The following is a 25,632-nucleotide window of genomic DNA, read 5'->3' on the forward strand; positions in this document are numbered from 1 at the left end:
GCATCACAGAATGTAAACAACACTGTATAGAGTGAACGTGTGGAGCTCACACGATAGAGAAAACACCAAGATGAAAAAATCTAATCCATCTCATTTACCGACGAACATTTCTACTAAAGACCGGGCAAAAAGTCGGGGGAAACTATTCTGCACCCCTTGCAACTGTATGTTGGAGCCGTAGACTGTATATTGGTTGGAGCATAAGAGAAAATCGACGGTGAGCATCAACCTCCAAAACCCTTTCGAGGGCTACAAGAAACGAATTGAGTAGCCTACAAGATTGAAGCTGGTCAGATAACGAACGAGTAAATGAAAACAGAATGAGGCGGAGAAGTGTGTGTGTGTGTGTGGGGGGGGGTGTGTGTGTGTGTGTGAGATTAAAATAGCCCAATTGCTTTTACAATGTCACAATCTTATGAAGGACCCAAATGCAGCACTCGAGAAACCCCGGAGTATTGGTAATGTACTTTATTGGTAATAATACCAGAGCAGAGGGATACCGGATGATGTACAGTCAAACGAACCAGAGGACAGCGGGCAGAAGGTGAGTCAGGGCCGGGCAGAGGGTCAGGGAGCAGGCGAGGCGGTCAGCATAGGTACAGGCAGGGTCAGACAGCAGGCAAGGCAGGATAGTCCAAGGACAGGCGGGATCAAGCAGAGCAGGCAGGTCGGGGACAGGCAGGGTCGGAACCGGGTAGGCAATCTGATATCAAACGCGTGAAAGACTAGCATAAGGCAAAGTACGATCTGGCAACGGGTATGTGAGCAAAAACGTGGGTGTGGTGAACAGGTGAGACAGGTGAATGGAAAACTACTGGTGAAAGATGGAGCAGACTGTGACACCTGCATCGAGCACCACTCCCAACTACAACGCCTGTTGGTGAGGTATGGGGGTGCTCTTTTTTCAATTGATCGCAAAGCCTAATTTGGTTAGGTGTGTGATCAATTGTGCTGTGCAAAACATTGCCTGTTCCCGGGACCCAGCCATGACTATGAGGTCGTCTAGTAAAAGAAAACTCTCATGCCGTGGGCGCGCAGCGGTTGAAGCGCTGTGGCTACACATTTGCTGAATGTGTGTGGGGATAGGGAATAGCCGAACGGCAGCCAGTTGAACTCGTAGGCTATCCCCTGGAAGGCAAAACACAGACACTTTCTGTGCTCTGGAGCAATTTCTACATGAATGTATGGCTCTTTCAGGCTGATGGTGGTGAACCAATCGCCCGAGTAACTGTTTCATAGTTAACATGCGGAATTTCCTTCAAGAAATGTGGCGATTCAGGACGCGGAGATCTAGAAAAGGTCTGAATTCCCCTGTCTTCCTGAGAACCAGGGAGTACATGGAATAAAGACCATTTTCTCTGTGCTGAAGGTGCACAACAGACACAGCCTGTTTCTGCACCAGAGCCTGAATCTCTGCTGAGAGGAAACACATCTCCTCCCGGGAGGACAGATTTACCTCTTGCATGCCCATAAAAAGAGGTGGGTGTGGGACACCCATAAGACAGTGGTCCATGTGATACAGTGGTACAGTGTATAGACATGTGGTACAGTGGGACGCTGCAAAACTGGAGTGAATAGCCCCGTTTCAGCGTCCTGTCCCTCCACCTTAGCACACAGCTGAGTTTCCATTCCCCAGAACATTGTGTTAATGGACAAGCCCTCAGCTGTGGAGCCGCAGCTATGAAGCTGTGATACTCTCTGGTGACCCGTTCTGCCGCAAAACTCCCCGCGAAGGGAAGATTTGCCCATGGAGGATTGACACAGAAAGGGCCGATTATTTACTGAGGACCCTGAACGCACCGCCCCGTGCTCTTGTGTGAGTGCGTGCTCCGCCCTAATGAAGCCTTTACCACCACGGTAAACTGCATTGGAGTCTTTGATCTAGGCGTAGTGTGTTCTCTGACAGTAATACTCCGGCCATAATTTCCCTGTACCCGCAGAGTGCTCTCCTTGAGAAACATAATTTGCTTCAGATATAACTCATAACAAATAAAGTATAAAAAGATAAGTAATAAAAAGATAAAACACTGGCATGTAATTTACGTTAGAATAAATAGAATGGTTTCGAATAATAGATGAGAGTAAAATCTACGTCACATTACAGCCCCGCCCACTTTTAGGGAAACCAACGCTGTCATTTGAATGGCGTTCAAGCCACGGAGATCTTCTTTTACTGTCCTTTCTTCTTAGAGGAAGTACAGAAACACGTACTGTAACTGTGGATTTGTTTTAATGTTTGAGGTGCAATAAACGACACAGCAGCTTTTTGGCATGTTAAAACTATTATTTTCTGCCTCGCTCATGAGACAACCCAGTCTCATGGCATTTCGTGTTCACCAACACGATTTTTAATCTATTGATTCGTGTTCACCAACACGATTTTCCCCTTTTATTCGTGTTGCACAGCACGATTTTAAAAGCAATGTATTTCTATTGATAATCTCACGGGATTACGTGTTATAGGAAGACCGGAAGCTGTGTGGTTCATGAAAACATGTTCTTACTCAATAGAAAGCCACAATTATTGCTTTTATTTGATATCACCAGAATGCGTGACTCCACCACGACTCCTTAACACCGCATTGCGTGGTGGAGTCACGACATTTGTTACATTTACGTGTCGGCACCACGCAAACAACGCCAATGTAAAGTGAATGAGGCTCCTTTGTCGTGCACACACGCATTTCTACAACGTCCTGCAGTGAGCTTTTTATTCTATAAAACGTTTTTAAAATCTACTTTATAGCTTGTAGTAACTCACGGGAGGCTTGTTTTATTTTATTTGTATTCATAATAATTTTTATTTTTCGTCAGAATGTATTATGGTGCATTATTTACCAAATTTGTGTTCTCAAAAAACAGTGCATTGTGTGTAATACAACTGTGATTTTTATTAAATTAGTTATTTTTTAAGGAAGGCCAGAGCTTCAGCTGTGTCAAATAGATTGTTCCCTTTAGTTTACGTTATTATAATTCCTATTTGATCAATAAAGGGGTATTGTAGGCCAATATTAGTCATTTAAAAAATATATAATGATGATAATGATGGTGAAAACCACTCCCCCCACATCGGAATGACGATGGCTACTGACTGTATTTTAAATGCTTTTTGTTTAATAGTAATAATAATCCTTTTTATTATAACAACAATAAACCAGAAGAAGATTCCGTCGTTACCACGGCAACGTTACGTCGCGCTTGACGACAACGTGACGTAGCCACGTTACATTACCCACAATCACCTCTCACTTTCATTAATTTCATCTGACAACGGACTACAGTAAGTATCAAAAATCAAGGGGAGTTTATTTCTTTAAAACACGAAATAATATTGCTTTTATTTATTCCACTGTAGCACAGTCTCTATAGCGTTTCATTCCTGGATATTAGGTTGAGTTTTGTAGTGTGTTTAGCTTTTACAATAGGCTACGCGCAACCTACTGTAGCGGCCACGTCCAGCTACCAGCCACTAGCGGCCTCCGGCCTTCCGGTCAAAGTTTTTAGCTGGATAGCATTTATAGTTTATACAGCTACATGACATTAGCTGTCCCCGGCACAGTTGGATAGCGTGCTAGAAAAATATGTTTAAATGCATGTATTTGCACATGTGTTGTAAAGACAGTGTTCAACACAGAGTTTTAATAGTGGCTAAAGGGCATCGGTGATGGAGTGGAACAGAAATGTGGAACTGGAGTTTTTCCAGAGGATTTGACTGGCCAGTGGGGACCACCCAATGTCCCACTCTGAATCAGAAATACTTAATTGATCTCCGGGGGAAATTGGGATTTTTACATTGTAGAATTTAAATATATAGTACAAGATATACGAAAAACAAGTATGTAAAAATATGTGCATAATATAACAATATGCAGTGTTTCCCCTAGGTTTACTGCTTTGGGGGGGTGCTGGCTGAGGTGAGATAGTATCTGTGGATTATTGTTATTGATTAATGCATCAGTGTTTTGGTCAAAAACACTAAACTCACAACTTAAAATGAAAGCATTTAATTTATTTAATAAAAGAACACATGTTCAATGTGAAAAGTGACAGTAGATATAGATTAGTTGCAATTTGGTGCTATATATACAGTGGGGCAAAAAAGTATTTAGTCAGCCACCAATTATGCAGGTGTCCTCAATCAGTGTGGGCACAAGCAGAGGAGGATCATTAAAGGGCCCTACGCACCATAGGAGAACTCCAAGCAGGGGTCGTCACAGAGGGGCGCTGCGCCCCAACAACGGAGCCCCGCGCTCCCCCTGAAATTCAAGGTGTTTAAAAACACTTTTTTATAAAAATGTTTTAATTTCCACAGTGGGGCAAAAAAGTATTTAGTCAGCCACCAATTGTGCATGTTCTCCCACTTAAAAAGATGAAAGAGGCCTGTAATTTTCATCCTAGGTATACCTCAACTATGAGAGACAAAATGAGAAAAAAAAATCCAGAAAATCCCATTGTCTGATTTTTAAAGAATTTATTTGCAAATCATGGTGGAAAATAAGTATTTGGTCAATAACAAAAGTTAATCTCGATACTTTGTTATATACCCTTTGTTGGCAATGACAGAAGTCAAACGTTTTCTGTAAGTCTTCACAAGGTTTTCACACACTGTTGCTGGTATTTTGGCCCATTCCTCCATGCAGATCTCCTCTAGAGCAGTGATGTTTTGGGGCTGTTGTTGGGCAACACGGACTTTCAACTCCCTCCAAAGAATTTCTATGGGGTTGAGATCTGGAGACTGACTAGGCCACTCCAGGACCTTGAAATGCTTATTACGAAGACACTCCTTCGTTGCCCGGGCGGTGTGTTTGGGATCATTGTCATGCTGAAAGACCCAGCCACGTTTCATCTTCAATGCCCTTGCTGATGGAAGGAGGTTGTCACTCAAAATCTCACGATACATGGCCCCACTCATTCTTTCCTTTACACGGATCAGTCGTCCTGGTCTCTTTGCAGAAAAACAGCCCCAAAGCAAGATGTTTCCACCCCCATGTTTCACAGTAGGTATGGTGTTCTTTGGATGCAACTCAGCATTCTTTCTCCTCCAAACACGTCTAGTTGAGTTTTTACCAAAAAGTTATATTTTGGTTTCATCTGACCATATGACATTCTCCCAATCCTCTTCTGAATCATCTAAATTCTCTCTAGCAAACTTCAGACGGGCCTTGACATGTACTGGCTTAAGAAGCGGGACACGTCTGGCACTCCAGGATTTGAGTCCCTGGCGGCGTAGTGTGTTACTGATGGTAGCCTTTGTTACTTTGGTCCCAGCTCTCTGCAGGTCATTGACTAGGTCCCCCCGTGTGGTTCTGGGATCTTTGCTCTCCGTTCTTGTGATCATTTTGACCCCACGGGGTGAGATTTTGCGTGGAGCCCCAGATTGAGGGAGATTATCAGTGGTCCTGTATGTCTTCCATTTTCTAATAATTGCTCCCACAGTGATTTCTTCACACCAAGCTGCTTACCTATTGCAGATTCAGTCTTCCCAGCCTGGTGCAGGTCTACAATTTTTGTTTCTGGTGTCCTTTGACAGCTCTTTGGTCTTGGCCATAGTGGAGTTTGGAGTGTGACTGTTTGAGGTTGTGGACAGGTGTCTTTTATACTGATAACAAGTTCAAACAGGTGCCATTAATACAGTTAACAAGTGGAGGACAGAGGAGGCTCTTAAAGAAGAAGTTACAGGTCTGTGAGAGCCAGAAATCTTGTTTGTTTGTAGGTGACCAAATACTTATTTTCCACCATAATTTGCAAATAAATTCTTTAAAAATCAGACAATGGGATTTTCTGGATTTATTTTTCTCATTTTGTCTCTCATAGTTGAGGTATACCTAGGATGAAAATTACAGGCCTCTTTCATCTTTTTAAGTGGGAGAACATGCACAATTGGTGGCTGACTAAATACTTTTTTGCCCCACTGTGGAAATTAAAACATTTTTATAAAAAAGTGTTTTTAAACACCTTGAATTTCAGGGGGAGCGCGGGGCTCCGTTGTTGGGGCGCAGCGCCCCTCTGTGACGACCCCTGCTTGGAGGTCTCCTATGGTGCGTAGGGCCCTTTAATGATCCTCCTCTGCTTGTGCCCACACTGATTGAGGACACCTGACGCACTGATTGAGGACACTTGACAGCTCGCACCGGAGGATTAAAAGGCCTGAGCCAGAGCCTCGAGGTCTCTCCCCGCCAGAGGACTGGACCTCGGAGAGCAGCGGCGCTTATTCTTATTTTGCCTTGCCTTATGTTTGTTTTTTGGCCACGTTACGTTTTGCCAAATAAATACCTTTTTATATACATATTCTTGTCCTTCCCACGCTTTTTGTTATGGCCAAGAGCCAGGCCATGACACCCTCCTAGACAATGGTAGGGGAAACACTGATATGCACAGTATAAATGCATAATGTGTGCTAGAGTAATGCTCAGATTAATTATTATTGCATAATATGCACAGATTAATTATTATTACATAGAGTATTGCACAGATGTTACTGTTATTCTAAATAATCCTATTTATTTTTCCTGTTTTACAGCTTCATTACAACGCTTACTATCACCAACACACACATATCCACACACACACACATATAAAACCAACGGCTCTTTTAAGAGCCACTCTCTCTCTCACTGTCTTTCTTTCTATCACTCTCTCTCATTTAATCTCTTTCAATCACTCTCTCACTTTCTCTTTTAATCACTCTCACTCCTACAAATGGCTGGAGGGTCACAAAAAAAGACCTGCCCAAACTGTAGAGAAAATATTTACTGTGGAAATAAAATCTGCCCACTATGTGAACATCCACAGCCAAACAATGTGAGACTCAAAAAGAAAATGGACAAATTCCAAAGCCAGCAGAAGCAGTGGTTGTCATCCATGACTAAAAACAGAATCAAGTCCCACGTTCTTGATGACGCCGCCCTTCTGGTATGTAGTTTACAGAATTATCTCATTCACCAAAAGTGTGAAAAGTAGTTGTATTACTTTGACAGAGGATTATAAATGAACTGGTATTGCTTCACATCCACAGTATTAATTGTATCATTAATGAGAATATAATTCATGATTAATGATTTTCAAACAGAATTAACTATTATGTGTAGGAAGTTTAGGAAGTGTCTCATAAGTTAAAAATCCCAAATCTATCCAACAAAACATTATGAACAAATCATTGTTTTTATTATGATGCCAGGATATTAGGATAAATTCAAATGTAAACAACAGTTTTGTGTATTTATCTAATTGATCTCTCTACCTCTCAACAATTATTTTCCCAGCTGGAGAAGTTGCATGCCCTTGGCTTGAAGCCCCTGCTGCTGCTGGCGTATCCCCCTACCAAAAGGGTGCCACGGACATCTAAAATGAAGGTTTTGATGCCCATGCATGCCCAGCTTAGCCCATCAGCCAGGACATGCATCGACAATGTGGAGGCCATTTTCAAGCTGATGGCTGCAGGTGAGATTGCATTTATTTAATAACCATCTGCACGAGTCACTCATGCATATATTGACTATCTGTTATACAATGTGTGGTGTTGATTTGTCCTGTTTATTTCAAAGCAACAAAGAGAGTAATTTTAAAGAGCTGGGGTCTCATTTATAACTGTTATGTATGCACAAAACAGGGCTTGAAAGAGGTGTATGCCACTTCCCATGCAAAAGTTGTAATCTATATATTTTTTTTAATTGACAGAATATTATGATGACAGGGGAAATTGTCTATGCAGATGGTGAGGTGGTGAATTGAAGCCAGATTGTAGATATACATGTTATAAGCATCATTATACATATAATAAAGCCTATGAGTCCTAATTATATTGCAGGCCAAAACTTAAATAAATACATTTTGTTCACTTATCAAACTTCCATTTTCCAATGATAACCCAGTGTGTCAATACAATTGACTTTTGCAAATATTGAAGCGATCAGTTTGATTGCTGTAAACATTTAATTACTGTATGATACTCATGATGCTGCATGGTGGACCACTGGCACTGCTAGGACCCCCTGCATGTAAGAATTAAGAGGGGACAAGTGTTCTGGGACATCTTCCACCACAATCAGTCACAGTCACACAGTCAGAAAAAAAATGTGTTTCTTCTTCAAATAAATTGCGCTGAGCAGTGGCTCTGTGGACAACCCTCAGCTTCTCTGGCTTCTCTGCCCTGATGCTAAGCAGATACCTGTGGGTGACATCATACTCAATCAATCTTTTTTTTTACAGTTTAGCTTGATTAGGGTTGCCTTTGTTTGCATGTTTTTCACATTGGCCTAATTTCATATTTTATAATGTATGTTTGTGTATTCCATGTTCCTGTTTTCAAACATTCAATGTTCAAAGGTGTTATTGTCATATGCACCGCTACAGCGTAGTTGTTGGAAATGACAATCTTAACTCCCAGGCTCCTCCAACAATACAGCATACAAATAGTAAAAGAAGAAATAAAATAGTGCAAGAAGAAACTAGTCCAACAACGTAGGTGCAAAACTAACATGCAGGAATAAGTCAAATATATACTTATAAAATAGAATAAGATAAGACAGAAAGTAAAATGAAATACTAATATGGGGAGGCATGAATGAAAAGGTTGTATAAACAGATGTGGATATGTATAATAAATGTATTATATATGAACAGATAACTAACCAATGCAACATTATGGTATTACAGGACTGTCTCAGAAAATTAGAATATTGTGATAAAGTTCTTTATTTTCTGTAATGCAATTAAAAAAACAAAAATGTCATACATTCTGGATTCATTACAAATCAACTGAAATATTGCAAGCCTTTTATTATTTTAATATTGCTGATTATGGCATACAGCTTAAGAAAACTCAAATATCCTATCTCTAAATATTAGAATATCATGAAAAAGTATACTAGTAGGGTGTTCAACGAATCACTTGAATCGTCTAATTAACTCGAAACACCTGCAAGGGTTTCCTGAGCCTTGAAAAACACTCAGCTTGGTTCAGTAAACTAAATCACAAGTATGGGGAAGACTGCTGATCTGACTGCTGTCCAGAGGACCGTCATTGACACCCTCCATCAGGAGGGTAAGACACAAAAAGAAATTTCTCAAAGAGCAAGCTGTTCACAGAGTGCAGTTTCAAAGCACATCCACAAAAAGTCTGTTGGAAGGGGGAAATGTGGCAGGAAACGCTGCACAACCAAGAGAGATGACCGCAGCCTTAACAGCATTGTGAAGAAGAGTCGCTTCCAGAATTTGGGGGAGCTTCAAAGACAGTGGACTGAAGCTGGAGTCCAGGTATCAAAAGTCACTGTTCACAGACGTGTCCGGGAAATGGGCTACAATAGCCGTATTCCCATGGTCAAGCCACTTCTGAACTCAAGACAACGGAAGAGGCGTCTGACTTGGGCTAAGGAAAAGAAGCACTGGACAGTTGCACAGTGGTCCAAAGTCCTCTTTTCAGACGAAAGCAAGTTTTGTATTTCATTTGGAAGTCAAGGCGCCAGAGTCTGGAGAAAGGCTGGAGAGGAGCAAAATCCAAGTTGCTTGAAATCCAGTGTGAAGTTCCCACAGTCAGCGATGGTTTGGGGAGCCATGTCAGCTGCTGGTGTTGGTCCACTGTGTTTCATCAAGCCCAGAGTAAATGCAGCTGTGTACCAAGAGATTTTAGAGCACTACATGCTTCCGTCTGCTGAAAAGCTCTATGGAGATGAGGAATTCATTTTCCAGCATGATCTGGCACCTGCCCACAGTGCCAAAACCACCAGTAACTGGTGTACTGACCATGGCATTACTGTCCTCGATTGGCCTGCAAATTCCCCTGACCTGAACCCCATAGAGAATATGTGGGGTATTGTGAAGAAGAAGCTGAAAGACACCAGACCCAACAATGCTAATGAGCTAAAGGCCGCTATTGAAGCATCCTGGGCATCCATAACACCTCAGCAATGCCACAGGCTGATTGCCTCCATGCCACGCCGCATTGATGCAGTAATCCGTGCAAAAGGATTCCCAACCAAGTACTGAGTGCATTAATGGACATTTTCAAATGTTTGATTGTGTTTTGCTGTTATAAATCTTTTTTTTTTATTTGGTCTGAGGAACTATTCTAATTTTTTGAGATGGGATTTTTGAGTTTTCTTAAGCTGTATGCCATAATCAGCAATATTAAAATAATAAAAGGCTTGCAATATTTCAGTTGATTTGTAATGAATCCAGAATGTATGACATTTTTGTTTTTTTAATTGCATTACAGAAAATAAAGAACTTTATCACAATATTCTAATTTTCTGAGACAGTCCTGTATACATAATAAATAAATATGTGGGCTTTTAAACAGATTTGTACTACAAACCCTTTGTAGGTTGGACAAGACTCAACCCAGACCAAGAGGAGAACCCTGACACACCAACACCACCCCAAAACTCACCCAACCAACTGCCCGATGGAAGCTACATCTTAAATTTGGTGCCATGTGATCCATCACCCATCACCCATAGACAGCAACCACAGGAAACAGCAGATCCACCACCACACCAGGCTCCCAGCACCCACCCACCGCCAAACCAGGCTCCCAGCATCCACCCACCACCACACCAGGCTCCCAGCACCCACCCACCACCAAACCAGGTCCAAATTATGCTGGAACCATCACACCAAATCCCACCAATGCGGCAGCCACGTAAAAGAACCAAAACAATGAAAGGTATGTTTAGCTTATATTCTACTCACATTTAAATGCCACACAAGCATCAGTAAGTTAATGTTGCGATTTTTGTAGACGTTCCAAACATTGATTTATTAAAGGCCGGACTCATATTTGCCTTCAAATGTTATGCATGGATGCTATATTTATGTTTCGCACACATGCACATTTTGGAGTAAAAACAAAGACACAACAGAGTAACCTGTATGTATGTTGTCTGATAAGCTGAAGTCACATTCCTTAAAACCTTTCTATACTTTATAATTTAATAGAAAGCTTGCACATCATTGCTTAAAGTAATATACTGCTACAGAGCCCAAGTCCCAGTGTAATGAATATAAGACTAAAACATATCCACTCAGTAGCAATGTAAGATGTAATAAGTCCATTAGCACACACAGCAACATCCCGAAGGAATGGCAGAGAAGCTAAGATTTTGAATAAAACCATGTGTAGACTCTTAAACTTCTGTGATTTCTCAGTAGCAAACACTAAATGTGCTTATGTCACACAGTGGAAATGTTTGCATTCTGAGTCGAGCCCTATACAAAACGTATTTTACCTTAATAATGTTTTCCATACAATTACAGATTGCTCTCACAACCATCTCGAGGTGTTCCCTGTCCGCAAAATAATAAAGACAAGGAACCGAAAGCTAGGATAATGATTATCTTGATGACAGTGTTTGCTGTTGCATAACTTTTCTGAATTTGTATAGCAATTACTTTATCTTACCTTGAAGGAATGCTGTTGTCCAATTCACAATATTAAGCTATTTGTGTAAACATTCTGTAAATCCCTCTAGTCGGTCAGATGTCTTTTTTCACGACTACATTTTTAAATATATGCAAACTATTTGAACAATACACATATCATAACTACTTGTGAAAGTACAAAGTTCAAAGAGCATACAGATGTACAATGTCTTTGTCTGCCCGCCACAGGGGGGGACGGAGCACCTTTATGACTGGGAGCCCTGCACCATTTGGTATGTTAATTGGCTTTTTTTACAATTACATCTATGTGTGCTGTTAACATTTGTGGTAATTGTTGGCACGCCATTATCTTAGGTGGCATTTGTTAAAGAAAAATGCAAAAAGTTCTGCTGTCTGTACCACCAGCTATACACAAGTTATTTTAAATGTGCAAAGTCCACACTCAACGATACATTGAAACTAGGTAGTTTATTTAATTAAAGCTGTGTCAATATTTGATTACACCACAGAATAAGGGAAAGGGGTTAGTTAATTAGGAGTTGAAGGCAAGAGTCAAAAGGTGAGTTTTGAGAGATTGTTTGAATGATGTGAGAGTGTTGGCGGATCTGACGTGGCTGGAGAGGGAGTGGGGGAGGCTGCTGCCCCAGGTCCGGAGCTTTGTCCTGATGGGCTGCAGTAGGTTAGCTTCAGCTAACATCTGAGGCGACGGGTGGGGGCAAGGTTGTGGAGGGCTTTGAAAGTGAAAAGCAATATTTTAAAGTCAATGCGGTGTTTGATGGGGAGCTCTTGATGGAAGGAATTTACTGTTATTATTATTTTCCCAGCTAACTAAGCTATGCTGAAGTGCCAGTAGATAACTTCTAAATACCAGTACAGGGGCTTCAAAGGTTTTTTACTCGTTTTTTTGTGGTCTTTTTTGGAAAGTGGAAGGCTAGATTACCCATGATCCTCAGCCACCGTTGCCGTGGAAACGGAGCCGGTCCACTCCCAGCTACCTGCATAACCCTAATTTATTTCAGATACCAAACACACTTTTTCCGAAGATTGGTGTCACAAATATCAAAAAAATATATGTGTCGATAACAAAATACATCCATCATAAACTAAACTGGAAACAGCAGTATAATTTGTCTTGTTAACACTTTAAAGTTGAGTTTTTTTTAACCTGTACCGCCTAGTGGTTAAAGCACGTTATTGAATTTTTTTGTTGAATTATATTATATTTGATGAAACATAAAAATATTAAGAGTACATACATAAGGGGAAAGTAGAAGTTCAATCATAGAAATATAGATGAAAATATTAAGAAGATACTGTTGTGATCTCTACAATAAAACAGTTTAGTGCAGGACGTCCAAAGATATTAATAGGAGGATGTGCAAAACAGACAAACTAAATAGGCTTCATTTAAACATTAAAGAATACTTTAAGTTAAGGTCTTCTTTTAAATAAGAAAAAAGCTTTGGGGGTATCTATCTACAGACAAATATTAAGTCTGACAAAGTACTTAACGTCTAATATATTGCATAGTTTGTTTTGGAACTTGACAATCAACTTTCCTGCAATGTTAACTAAGTTGAAGCACTTATTTTAACTTATATTATACATATGTATTATACTCTTATAAGATGTATCTAGATAGTATAAGAAATGTGCAGAATATGACAGTTTAATGGTGGAGGTACATACATATCGATAGATGTCTTGTAATGCACTGTTGAGGAACCTGCGACCCAAGTTTTTAATCTCTGAACTTTTTCATCTCTGACCTTGTCAAGTATTGAACATCCAATAAATGAGGAACAGAGAATTATTAAATATAAAACATAGAATTTGTGTGATTATACTAAATGATTTCCAAATAAACACCACTGCATATTTCCAACTGTTACACATGCTGCTGTAATGAAAAAATGGCCCCGCTTGGGATCAATAAAGTATATCTTATCTTAAGATGATCGATGGCTACTGCCATATTTGCAAAATGTGCCTCCGAACCTTGACAAGTGCAAGTTTCAAGGCTTACCAATGGACAACCGGAGGGGTCACAGACTTAAGACCAGCTGTTAAATAAAGCTCTTCTGACCTTAGCTGTCATGTGGGTATACTAATGCTGCCCATTATGGGCACAAGCAATTTTCACCCATTTATTAATTATATGTTTTAAATGTGATAACACCACTGTGTTTTGTATCCCCTAAACCTCTAGGGGTGTACACAGTTTAATACTGGCAACTTCTTATTATGGGAAATACGAAAACGCCTTTTAAAACTACAATTCCCAGTAGAGACGTGCCATAGAACATGGAAACCTATGTGCGAAACACACAATAGCCAGCATGTGTAGTTCTGGTGACGGGGTGGGGGAGGGGGTGGACCCGTCCGACTCCAGTTTTGGACCATGTGCCGTGGTTCCATTCCATTTCAAAGTGATGTTGGACGCTCGGTGCACTGCCACTCCAACATCTAATCACAGAGCTTGACGACTATCACGGGGTTTGTCCATGAATGGGTTTGTCAAGCAAAGAAGAGAGAATACTTACTTCCGTGTGTAAAATTCTCTAAAGCAACTACTATGAGCTGCTCCGACCCTCGGTCCTGACGGACTCCAAAAGTCCAACATTATACAATCAAACAAATAAATAAACACAAGAATAATTGTGTGTTATTGTTGAGTAAATAACACTGTGTGGTTTAGAAAATAATAAAAAATTAGAAGTACGAGTTGGGAGTGAGAATGTGTTGGTATTTACCCTGCATTATGCACGTTACTAATAAAGAATTATGTTAATGTATGAACTCTATTTACAATGTATTCACATTAATAGTTCATAATCAACGAATGACAAAATGCAGTGACAAGAAATCAACCATTGTATAGCACTTGTTTGAGTAATAAGAGGCAGTTTAATATAAAGGCAAGGCAATTTATTTTCATATACATCAGCAAGTCAACAAGTGCATAGTTTCATATTGTTCTCATATATAGTGTTTTATAATGTCTTTATTTTGTATGGCTTTAAGTGTGTTTTAAATGTGTTTTTTCATTATTATGGCATGCGCCATCGTGTGGATGTGACACGTCGCTTGTGAAAGAGCTCTCCAGTGCCTCTGTGTTGCTTGGCAGAAACCTTTACAGGTCTTCTTCCTCAGACTCAGGGCTAGTGTAGCCATTGTCATCCGACTCCTCAATGTCCTGCTGTAATTGAAGATCATGGCATTCCAAAGCGGCTACACCGCTGTACGCATGTACAGCCTGTTTGTGTTGGCTTTTGAGGAAGTGCCACCTCCGACTGAGGACACTCTTGAGCCCATGAGCAGCATCCTCTGTCAGGTCACCGAAATCTGTCGAGGGATAATCACACAGAAAAAGGGCTCAATGTAAACAAACAGTGACAGTTGCAAATCTCTTTGCATTGTACAATGCTGCATATGTAAAAACACTACAAAATAGGTAAATCCATCTTAAACTGAAGGATGTTACTATATATTGGGTGCCAAATGGGACATGTTGATTAATGTTTGATAGAGCTTAACAATTAGTCAATAGACAGAAAATGATCGATTATGATCTTGATAATGAATAGTTTCAGTAATTTACTATTTCACTTCGGCCTGACACAGTGACAGATGTGTTCTACTTATGTAAGACATGTAATGTGTTGAGGAGTGGATGAAAATATTCAAATGTTAAGATCTCAGACATACTGCTGGTTTTGATGCCCTCCAAAGTCTGTCCTCGTGAGTGCTTCCACTTCTTGCACTTCCTTCAGAAGGAACATGATGTGCTGCGACATCTCTTTCACCAGGATGCTCTGCTCCTCCTCCAAACGTCTGACCAGCATTACCTGGTCAAAGACAGACCTCTTCAACCTGAAGGTGTTGGCTTTAGGTTGAGGAAAGGAATGGAGTAGTGAACAAGGAATTTGTATTCATAAATTATATTATTACAGAATGATTTTCATTTCTGAGACACAAATCTTTGTAGCGATAGCATTGGTTCTCTATAATGTAAACTAATAACAAACATTATATATTTGCAGGTATCACCATTGCTTTTTCTGCCCCACCATAAACTGTCATATTTTGGTATAGACTAAAAAAACAACAAGCCAAACTAGCAATTATCCTACCATTTGCATGCCTCTCCCATGGTAGGATGTAGCCCTCTGTCAGACTGCAAGCCAACTCTTCGTCAATCTGTTCTTCCTGCACTCCTGTGTTGTATTGCACAACATTTTCGCGAAGCTGCTTCTTCAGCTCTCTCATTCTCTTCCTCTTTCTTTGCCTTGCCTGGTTGCTGTCTGCAAAGTGAAACGGAAACAAAACTGTGTCATGGTGCCAGAATGTTTTTGTTGTTTTTTAAGTGTAATTTCAATAACTACGTTTGACAACAAACCATGCTGACGATACAGATCTTGCTTCCTGCGCAAAAGAGTGACGGTGATGTTCTCAATATCCACCCTCAGTCCTTCAGTACACCCTGGTTCGTAGACTCTCTCTAAATAGTTACAAAAAAACAATTGGAGAAGAGATACAATCAGTGACAGTCTCAGTTTCAACATATAGCCAACTTATATTGTGTGTCTAAACTTACAGTAATTAACAGATGTATATATGGAAAGCCTGTGGTATGTCTTACCTGTGACCGCCCATTGCCTGAAATCATACACCCACTGCTGTATGGTCTCCTGATCAAGGTTGTGCTCCTCTTTGAAGTCGCTGAAGCTGGCAGCTTCCACCTTTGCCCTCTCTGTGATCTTTACAAAAAAAAGAAAATGTCAAATCAAAAGCGCCATGCAACACCATAATGCAAAGAACACCTGTTTTCAGTATAAGACCTTCAGAAGAACAGTTGAAATATTCCATGACACCATCTGACTTGCAAGAGGAAGTGTGGATAAGGGAGAACATAATGTATATAGCCATGAGGTTACATTGCAGACATCCTTCATAAATATGTAATGTCAGATGAGAAGACAATTGTAATTTGCCCTTACTTTGACATATCTGTGGGCTAAAACTTGATGAAGGTTGTCCCTCTTCCTTCTGTTCCAACCCATGGCCTGTTGAGTGAGCATGTTCCCTCTTCCTAAAAAAGACACAAATATATCCACAAACAAAAAAGTAAGTATTCACATCAAAAAGGCAATACTGAGTGAGAAACCTGATAGACATGACTAAACCCAATCGTTGAAAGGTTGTTGAACTGGTAATTACAGTAAAGTAATACACCAATAATGTTTTTAAGGAGGGAACTCTCTGTAAAATACTTATCAGGGCTGCCTTATCACACAGTGTGTAGTGTTAATACCAACCTGCTTTTGTCATGTATTTTGTGACCAGAGCTGCCCTGGAGAGAAAGCTGTTCATCTATAATGAATGTTACAATTAATGTTCGGTCACCATCACATAACAATATCACCTACACATCATAGATCTTGAACTGGATGGTTTAAGAGAAAACTTGTGTACTGACTTCCTACAATATGCATGCATTTAGTGTTGCTGAACATATGAGCTGCCTATCTTTCATTTGAACTCAGACATAAAGGATATGCTTTAAACTAATCAACAGGCTTGTCACTGAGATGACACATACATATTTGTACTGCTTTCTATTAAGACTTCTTGTATCCATACAGTTACAATAATGCCATTAATAACATACCTGCTCTACTTCCTCTCCCACTGTGTTTCCTGCTCCGTCCTGACTTCTGCCACCCCATCTCATTTTGCTGTATGGGCTTTAGCATGCATCACGCTAAGAAATGGCCTCATTTCTGTCAATGGCAGAAGCTCTGGTAATCCCTCGGCTATTTTGTTAAGGTATGGCCAGTACCTAAGAAGCAGGAGCAGCATTTTGTGTTTGAGTGTTACAAAGATAAACTTTTAATTGACATGACAACAATATCAATATCATCTAAAATCTCCGCCCATCACTCTCCTCCTCTGCTGCTGAAACCCTGATTCATGCATTCATCACTTCACGACTCGACTACTGCAATAGCATCCTCTATGGCATACCATCCAACCTCCTCAATAAACTCCAACATATCCAGAACTCTGCTGCCCGCCTCCTCACCCACACCCGCTCCCGAGACCACATCACTCCCATCCTCCAGAACCTCCACTGGCTCCCCGTCCGTCAAAGAATCCACTTCAAAGTCCTCCTCATAACTTACAAAGCCCTCAACAACCAGGCCCCCCCCTACCTCACAGACCTGCTGCACCACCACACCCTTTCCCGCTGCCTCCGCTCATCAGAAGCCAACCTCCTATCCATCCCCACCCGCACCAATCACCGGACCTGGGGGGACAGAGCCTTCTCCGTCGCTGCCCCCTCCCTCTGGAACTCACTCCCACAACCCATCAGACTGCACCGACCTCCCCACCTTCAAAAAACTCACAAAAACTCACCTCTTCAATCTGGCTTTTAATGTGTGATTGTTTTTGTATTATTTGAGTTTAACTTTAACTATATATTTATTTGTTGTTCCTTTCTTCTCTTTTCTTTTCTCTTCTCTATTATCTGTAAAGCGTCTTTGAGCACCTGTAAAAGCGCGAACAAATTAAATCTATTATTATTATTATTATTAAAATGACTGCTGAGGCATAGGCCATTTTAAACATTGTTGTGGATGTGCAATATGACAGTGAGGACTACCTGCATGTTACATCCATACAGAAGAAGTCAACATTTGCCTTCTTGGACATCTCTTTTTGGAGAAACATTGGGTATGCGTATATTTCTCCACGGAAGTGGTTCAATCCTCGTAAGAGAAACCGATGTCTGATTAATCAGAAGAAAATCTAGTTGTTAATAACAAACTGACACAGCAAGGCCTGGCTTAAGCACTCATCTCTGTCATCTAGGTGGCTATAACAACAAATATCACTTGGATGCTACAAATGATGGATCAATTCCGCTCCACAATCAAAAGTGTTTAATGCTTCCAATTCTTACAAAGACTTAGACTTGGATTGCTATTAAAACGGAAATAATGAGACCAATGAGACCAGACTCAAGAACCAAACACATATACACACACAGACACACTTACAAATACATACCTGCAAACTGCCACTTGAATCTCTCTCTCTGCCAGCGGTGAATTTGGCAGTACCACAGACGGCACTGTCATTTCCCTATAAAGTCAGTTTATTACACACAAGTTTTGACATATATAAAAAAGAACACCATAGGTGTAACTGCAACTATCATACATAATAAGAAAAAAAACGTACACTTTTCATGTTGCCTCTGACAAGGTCAACAAATGTTGCGACTTCCTCGTCCTTGGCCAGGAACAAGCCCTCATAGATTGGCGGCTCCTCAGTCCTGTCCATGATAAGTTAACATACAAGTCAATAATAAAAATCACAAAACACTACATTACTATGATTTGTTTTAATGTCTGTTACGGCTACTCAAACACAACCCCAAGGGCTACTATTTGTATTAGCGGTGTGTTCTATATCATTTTCATTAATACCTATACCTACCCTTTTGACTTGGAAAAGCGGTAATGCTTGCAGTTTCCATCGCAGCAGACAGCCAACATGTCTGGAGAACATGCTGGACAAACAAAGTGATGGACCTGGCACATATCCTCTTGTTTGTACTGACAGAAGCAAAACTCGAAGAAGCTTCGCTGAAATCTATCAGCACAGATACTACCGGTCTGTATATTGATTTAAAAAAAAAGTGGATTAGTAATTGTTTTGAAAGCAATGCCAACAATTAATGATATGGTATACAGTAATATGATATTGTTTTTTGTATGTTTCCGTGTGATTCAGGCAGATTTACCCGTCCAGCTTGAACAGATCTGTGCTCCAACATTTTCAGAAATGCCTGCCTGGACATGGCTGGTGCTGTCACCTTCATGTGCTCGAATGAGGTGAACACATCATATTTGTAAAGCGTCTGGCAGCTGGTGCTAGCTGGCCAGTACCGATACAAAAGCAGGTCTTTAACCTCAGGACTCCATTCTGCAGAGCAGGGTGGACAGGATTTCCGAGGCAAGCAGACATTATATCGTCCTGTGAACAAATGGACAAAGTAAAGGTATTTCGGTAATCAAACTGTGAGTTTTGCCTTAAAATATTGGATTTTATACATAGATGTGCATATCAGGGTTCTTACACCTTTTCCAAAGTCAATTTCAAGCACCCGTACGAACCCTGATATATGATGTATTAGCTATTTGACATGGCATTTGGGTGTTGTCTGAAAATGACCAGGTGATAAAAATCTTTGCATTGCACAAAGTGGTAAAACTCTGCCGTACAATACTACTTGTACATAAAGAAGGGCTTTCAGAACAACATACCGTTGATGGTGACCACAGAAATATGCTTCCAAGGAGTAACTGTGACGTCATCAGAGCATTCACAGATTGACCTTGGAGTATAGGAACAGGCAGTTGACATACTGCAATATAGAAAATAAGTTAGGAAGGGTGTATTTACAGTTTTTCCTTAATTCTCCAGATTATCAAGATATTCAATAAAATGTTGCATAATTTCCACATATCTTGCAGCGCTAGTCAAAACCAATCATACTTTTTTCAATCAGCTATGTACACTTCCCATTCGCACTTAATTATGGGAACTACACTATAATGGGACATTGTAATGTAATGTTAATCTTTACATACTTTGTTCACAAAACTGAGGCTGGCCATTTTCATCCACCACCACAGCAGTTGTAGGGGGAATGGGCTCCAGAAATCCATTGAACACAGCCTCTCTGTCATGGAAGATATTCCTCTTGTGGGCCTCAATGTCACAGGTTGCACAGAGGAACTCCATGTCCAGTGGAACACAGTCCAGGCACCTAATAGCCGCTTCTTCTGCACAGCATCTGTGGCACTTCTGAATGGCTATTCTCTCAGCTGAGAGATTTGCATTAAAAAGCATTGGCCTAGCCGTTTTCATTCTCACATCTGTGAGAAGCTGCCTTTGTGCCCAGGGAGAAACCGTTCCGTCTGTTGCCTGCGGAACCTGGACTGCAGTTAGGGTGTCCCTTAACTCTTGGAGATGTGTTTCTAAAAAATAAAACAGCTGTTAAGCAGCCACCTAAAAACTGATATGATGGATATTAAGGTAGTATACTGAACCACTTTTGAGTTGGAAAAATATATGCCGACTAATAATAGCAACATGCTATGAATCATCATATGCATCCAAAGCAATATTAGCAAGTGATACTTATAACAAATATGCATTCACTTGTCATGAAACAGTCAATACTCAATACTTTATTATGATTAACTAGATGAGTATAAAAATGGAAACATTGGGAAAAACTGTAGTGCCAGTCAACTGCTGTTATAATCAATATACTCACCAAGACTACCAAACTCTTGATGTTCTCGCTGAAGGCCTTCCTCATGCACAGGATCGTCTCTTCTGGCTTGTGAAGCTGCAGAGACAGTCATTTTTGCTTAACCCTTCAAACTATCTAAAATTACATCAATTAATTGTAATATGAAAATGCTCTGTAAGGACTGCAGGTAATGAAACTAAGAAGATATTACAACAGCATCCCAATGACAATTTACATTTGGCATACTTTTATCCAAATCGAGGTACACATTTAAAAAAATACAACACAAGCAAGGATTATCAGTCACAGGCTCTTACAATATCTTGATTTAATTTGAAAATGTTTTAAACATTGCAACAGATTTGTCAAGAGGTATCTTCAAATTACATAATTTCATACTGTGTACACCAAAATAACTTTGTTATAAATTATCTTTATTCTTAGACTTAGAAATCATGATATAGTAAAGAACAAACCTGATGCGGAGCGTTGTGTTTCCCGTTGTCTCTCACGTCTGCGTGTGACCACTGGATTAGAAAGAGGTCTCTTCCTGCTTTTTCTTTTCTTTTTCGGAGGGATGGCAGGAGTTTCAGTGGCCATGGCAGCCTATATTTTTTCAGAGGTTGAGATCAACAACAAAGTTGTAATACAACATAAGACAGCAGCACTTATATTTGAGCAATTATTTAACGGTTGCATAAAAAGGTCTAACTGACCCTTTACATTACATCAATAAAAAGCAATAGCAATATATTACAGACTTGGGTATTTGCTTATCATGAAAAGCCTCACCCTGGCCTCATGGAGATGAGCCTCGCTAATCAATGCAGCCATGTGCATCGTGGCCTCCTTGGGATCCTCAAAGACCCTCATTTCAGGGTTGAGGGACATGGCATACAAATAATACAAACAATACACAAATACACAATACAAAAAACTGAAGAGTGAGAGAAAGACAGGAGAGCGATTAAAAGAGAGAGTGATAGAAAGAGAGACAGTGAGAGAGAGAGTGGCTCTTAAAAGTGCTGTTGGTTTTATATGTGTGTGTGTGTGTGTGTGTGTGTGTGTGTGTGTGTGTGTGTGTGTGTGTGTGTGTGTGTGTGTGTGTGTGTGTGTGTGTGTGTGTGTGTGTGTGTGTGTGTGTATGTGTATGTGTGTGTGTGTGTGTGTGTGTGTGTGTGTGTGTGTGTGTGTGTGTGTGTGTGTGTGTGTGTGTGTGTGTGTGTGTGTGGATATGTGTGTGTTGGAGATATTAAGTGTTATAATGAAGCTGTAAAACAGGAAAAAATAAAAACATGATTAGGATTATTTAGAATAACAGTAACATCTGTGCAATACTCTATATGCATTAATAATTAATCTGAGCAATACTCTGGCATACATTATGCATTTATACTGTGCATATTGTTATATTATGCACATATTTTTACATACTTGTTTTTCTTATATCTTGTACTATATATTTAAATTCTACAATGTAACAATCCCAATTTCCCCCGGAGATCAATTAAGTATTTCTGATTCAGAGTGGGACATTGGGTGGTCCCCACTGGCCAGTCAAATCCTCTGGAAAAACTCCAGTTCCACATTTTGGTTCCACTCCATCGCCGATGCCGTTTAGCCACTATTAAAACTCTGTGTTGAACACTGTCTTTACAACACATGTGCAAATACATGCATTTAAACATATTTTTCTAGCACGCACCTCCACTATCCAACTGTGCCGGGGACAGCTAATGTCATGTAGCTGTATAAACTATAAATGCTATCCAGCTAAAAACTTTGACCGGAAGGCCGGAGGCCGCTAGTGGCTGGTAGCTGGACGTGGCCGCTACAGTAGGTTGCGCGTAGCCTATTGTAAAAGCTAAACACACTACAAAACTCAACCTAATATCCAGGAATGAAACGCTATAGAGACTGTGCTACAGTGGAATAAATAAAAGCAATATTATTTCGTGTTTTAAAGAAATAAACTCCCCTTGATTTTTGATACTTACTGTAGTCCGTTGTCAGATGAAATTAATGAAAGTGAGAGGTGATTGTGGGTAATGTAACGTGGCTACGTCACGTTGTCGTCAAGCGCGACGTAACGTTGCCGTGGTAACGACGGAATCTTCTTCTGGTTTATTGTTGTTATAATAAAAAGGATTATTATTACTATTAAACAAAAAGCATTTAAAATACAGTCAGTAGCCAGTAGCCAGTCGTCATTCCGATGTGGGGGGAGTGGTTTTCACCATCATTATCATCATTATATATTTTTTAAATGACTAATATTGGCCTACAATACCCCTTTATGGATCAAATAGGAATATAATTGTCTTTTAAATAACGTAAAACTAAAGGGAACAATCTATTTGACACAGCTGAAGCTCTGGCCTTCCTTAAAAAATAACTAATTTAATAAAAAATCACAGTTGTATTACACACAATGCACTGTTTTTTGAGAACACAAATTTGGTAAATAATGCACCATAATACGTTCTGATGAAAAATAAAAATTATTATGAATACAAATAAAATAAAACAAGCCTCCCGTAAGTTACTACAAGCAATAAAGTAGATTTAAAAAAGGTTTTATAGAATAAAAAGCTCACTGCAGGACGTTGTAGAAATGCGTGTGTGCACCACGACAAAGGAGCCTCATTCACTTTACATTGGCGTTGTTTGCGTGGTGCCGACACGTAAATGTAACAAATGTCGTGACTCCACCACGCAATGCGGTGTTAAGGAGTCGTGGTGGAGTCACGCATTCTGGTGAGATCAAATAAAAGCAATAATTGTGGCTTGCTATTGAGTAAGAACATGTTTTCATGAACCACACAGCTTCCGGTCTTCCTATAACACGTAATGCCGTGAGACTACCAATAGAAATACATTGCTTTTAAAATCGAGCTGTGCAACACGAAAAAAAGGGGGAAATCGTGTTGGTGAACACGAAATGCCATGAGACTGGGTTGCATGAGAGTAACAGCTGGAGAAATTACAGCCTCGCCTACTGATTTTAATTTAACCATATATCGAGCCCGATTCTCGATTTCAAATGTGTTCTCTAAAATGATATTTATAAACCACTATTATCATTATTATAAGCAAAACAATACATGGCAAAGATATGTAGAAAATAAACGTATTTAAGATACGTTCATAACAAACGTAACATGGGAGAAAATACGTTTCTTGCTAAACGTAATTGAGATTGCAGTTTAGTTCTGTGGGAACTTAATTTTTAGGAGACAGGGTTGGACTTTTTTTGTAGGAATTTATGTTTCATCCGATCCAACACATCCTCACTCCCAGGTCGGCCTATGTTGAGGTTATGTCAAGTCCCCTGTGTCGGATTTTTCCAACGCAAGGGGGGCGACCCTTAGCGTACATTTTCAACTTTCTGGGATGTCCATAGGCTTCTATATAGCTCCCTAAACGTATGTGTAGACAAATTGAGATCGCAAGCGAATGCTACCCGCAGATCCATTCTCACAGCGTTTATCAACCTTTTTCTAACTCAATATCAAGCCACACTTATTGTTTTTACTTCTTTATTTTAATTGAATAATGTAGGACTTTTGTTGCTGTCAGTTATGGGGAGAGTGGGGGCTCAGAATACTGAAATCTGTATTGTTTCATCTTTTTTTCCTTCTAATTTTGTATTCTTTTCTAAACCACACACTGGTTTTTATTCAACAATAACACATAATTATCCTTGTGTTTATTTATTTGTTTAATTAATAAACACAAGTTGGAGTCTGTCAGGACCGAGGGTCGGAGCAGCTCATAGTAGTCTAGTTGCTTAGAGAATTTTACATCCGGAAGTAAGTGTTCTCTCCGCTTCGCTTGACAAACCCCGTGATAGTCCTCAAGCTCTGTGATTGGATGTTTGAGTGTGCGCCGAGGGGTTACGCCCATGGTTACGCCGAGCGTCGAACAACACTTTGAAATGGGATGGAACCAAGGCAGACTGTCCAAAACTGGATTTGAACGGGTCCACCCCGTCGCTCCCTCCCCCACCCCGTCCCCAGAACTACACATGCTGGCTATTGTGTGTTTCGCAACATGTTTAACTTCTATGGCACGTCTCTACTGGGAGTTGTAGTTTTAAAAGACGTTTTCATATTTCCCATAATAAGAAGTTGCCAGTATTAAAGTGTGTACATCCCTGGATGTTTAGGGGATAGCAACACTCACATTTAAAACATATAATTAATACATGGGTGAAAATTGCTTGTGCCCATAATGGGCAGCATTAATATATATCCACATGCCAGCTAAGTTCAGAAGAGCTTTATTTAACAGCTGGTCTTATGTCTGTGACCCCTCCTGTTGTTAATTGATAAGCCTGAAACATGCACTTGTCAAGGTTCAGAGGCAAATCTGGCAGTAGCCATCGATCATCTTAAGATAAGATATACTTTATTGATTCCAAGTTGGAAACATTTGCGTTACATCAGCATGTGTAACAGTTGTAAATATGCAGTGGTGTTTATTTGTAAATCATTTAGTATTATCAAGCAAATTCTGTGTTTTATAACTTTTATTTAATAATTCTGTGTTCTTTATTTATTGATTGTTCAATACCTGACAAGGCTGGAGATGAAAAACTTGGATCGCAGGTTCCTCAACAGTGCATTACAAGACATCTATCAATATGTGTGTATCCCTCCACCATTAAACTGTCGTATACTGCAGCACGAGAGAAATTATTGATTTTGACAGCTTTTCGGACAGGATAGATGAGGAAAGTGGCACAGAAGATGGAAGTGACGATGAGGAAGCGCAGGACATCATTGAACCCTACAGATTTGAGCCGTCAGGGACGTCAAGTGGGGAGGATGATGGCGACGACATGGACGATGGGGAAGACCTTGACCGGCTACAGAACACTGAATGGTTAGCAGGTTAGCAGTGCGTGTGCTGTATTA

The 25,632-nt window shown here is 40.2% G+C and overlaps 3 protein-coding genes across 19 annotated transcripts in view; 1 reads left to right on the forward strand and 2 right to left on the reverse strand.

Annotated features, from left to right (window-relative positions):
* The window catches only part of LOC307024595 (uncharacterized protein), a 26,846-nt gene continuing 1,214 nt past the window's right edge, over positions 1-25,632 (forward strand). Inside the window, exons 1-8 of one of the 15 annotated variants that reach the window (XR_013803931.1) lie at positions 6,072-6,912; positions 7,263-7,440; positions 10,322-10,663; positions 11,608-11,651; positions 18,904-19,062; positions 19,183-19,283; positions 19,381-19,450; positions 25,439-25,600. Coding sequence is in view for 5 of the 15 variants with exons in the window: in XM_079658876.1 (XP_079515002.1) it covers positions 6,700-6,912; positions 7,263-7,440; positions 10,322-10,663; positions 11,254-11,327 (807 nt within the window). In the remaining 10 variants the exon portion in view is untranslated. The other 14 variants (XR_013803926.1, XR_013803927.1, XR_013803928.1 and 11 more) reach the window with 14 other exon arrangements.
* On the reverse strand, positions 14,202-19,024 carry LOC307024594 (uncharacterized protein). Of its 2 annotated transcripts, XM_079658874.1 has the most exons (11): positions 18,886-19,024; positions 18,628-18,721; positions 18,454-18,528; positions 17,051-17,221; positions 16,698-16,752; positions 16,380-16,471; positions 16,022-16,139; positions 15,779-15,880; positions 15,513-15,683; positions 15,088-15,265; positions 14,203-14,724 (listed from the first exon to the last, which is right to left on the reverse strand). In XM_079658874.1, the coding sequence occupies exons 4-11, from the start codon at positions 17,111-17,113 to the stop codon at positions 14,715-14,717; spliced, it is 789 nt and encodes a 262-aa protein (XP_079515000.1). In that variant the 5' UTR covers positions 17,114-17,221; positions 18,454-18,528; positions 18,628-18,721; positions 18,886-19,024; the 3' UTR covers positions 14,203-14,714. The 2 variants fall into 2 exon arrangements, with proteins under 2 accessions (XP_079515001.1, XP_079515000.1); XM_079658875.1 differs by lacking the exons at positions 16,698-16,752; positions 18,454-18,528; positions 18,628-18,721; positions 18,886-19,024 and having other exon boundaries at positions 14,202-14,724; positions 17,051-17,150.
* Positions 19,267-22,830, reverse strand: LOC307024593 (uncharacterized protein; the record flags this gene model as incomplete). 2 transcript variants are annotated; one of them, XM_079658873.1, is made up of 6 exons in its annotated part: positions 21,506-22,830; positions 21,190-21,319; positions 20,735-20,809; positions 20,043-20,432; positions 19,716-19,816; positions 19,267-19,425 (listed from the first exon to the last, which is right to left on the reverse strand). In XM_079658873.1, exons 1-6 carry the CDS (start codon positions 21,602-21,604, stop codon positions 19,267-19,269), a joined length of 954 nt encoding a protein of 317 aa, XP_079514999.1. In that variant the 5' UTR covers positions 21,605-22,830. The 2 variants fall into 2 exon arrangements, with proteins under 2 accessions (XP_079514999.1, XP_079514998.1); XM_079658872.1 differs by lacking the exon at positions 19,267-19,425 and having other exon boundaries at positions 19,480-19,816; positions 21,506-21,983; positions 22,711-22,716.

Source organism: Notothenia rossii (assembly GCF_949606895.1).
Source record: "Notothenia rossii genome assembly, chromosome: 11".
Classification (NCBI taxonomy): Eukaryota; Metazoa; Chordata; class Actinopteri; order Perciformes; family Nototheniidae; genus Notothenia; species Notothenia rossii.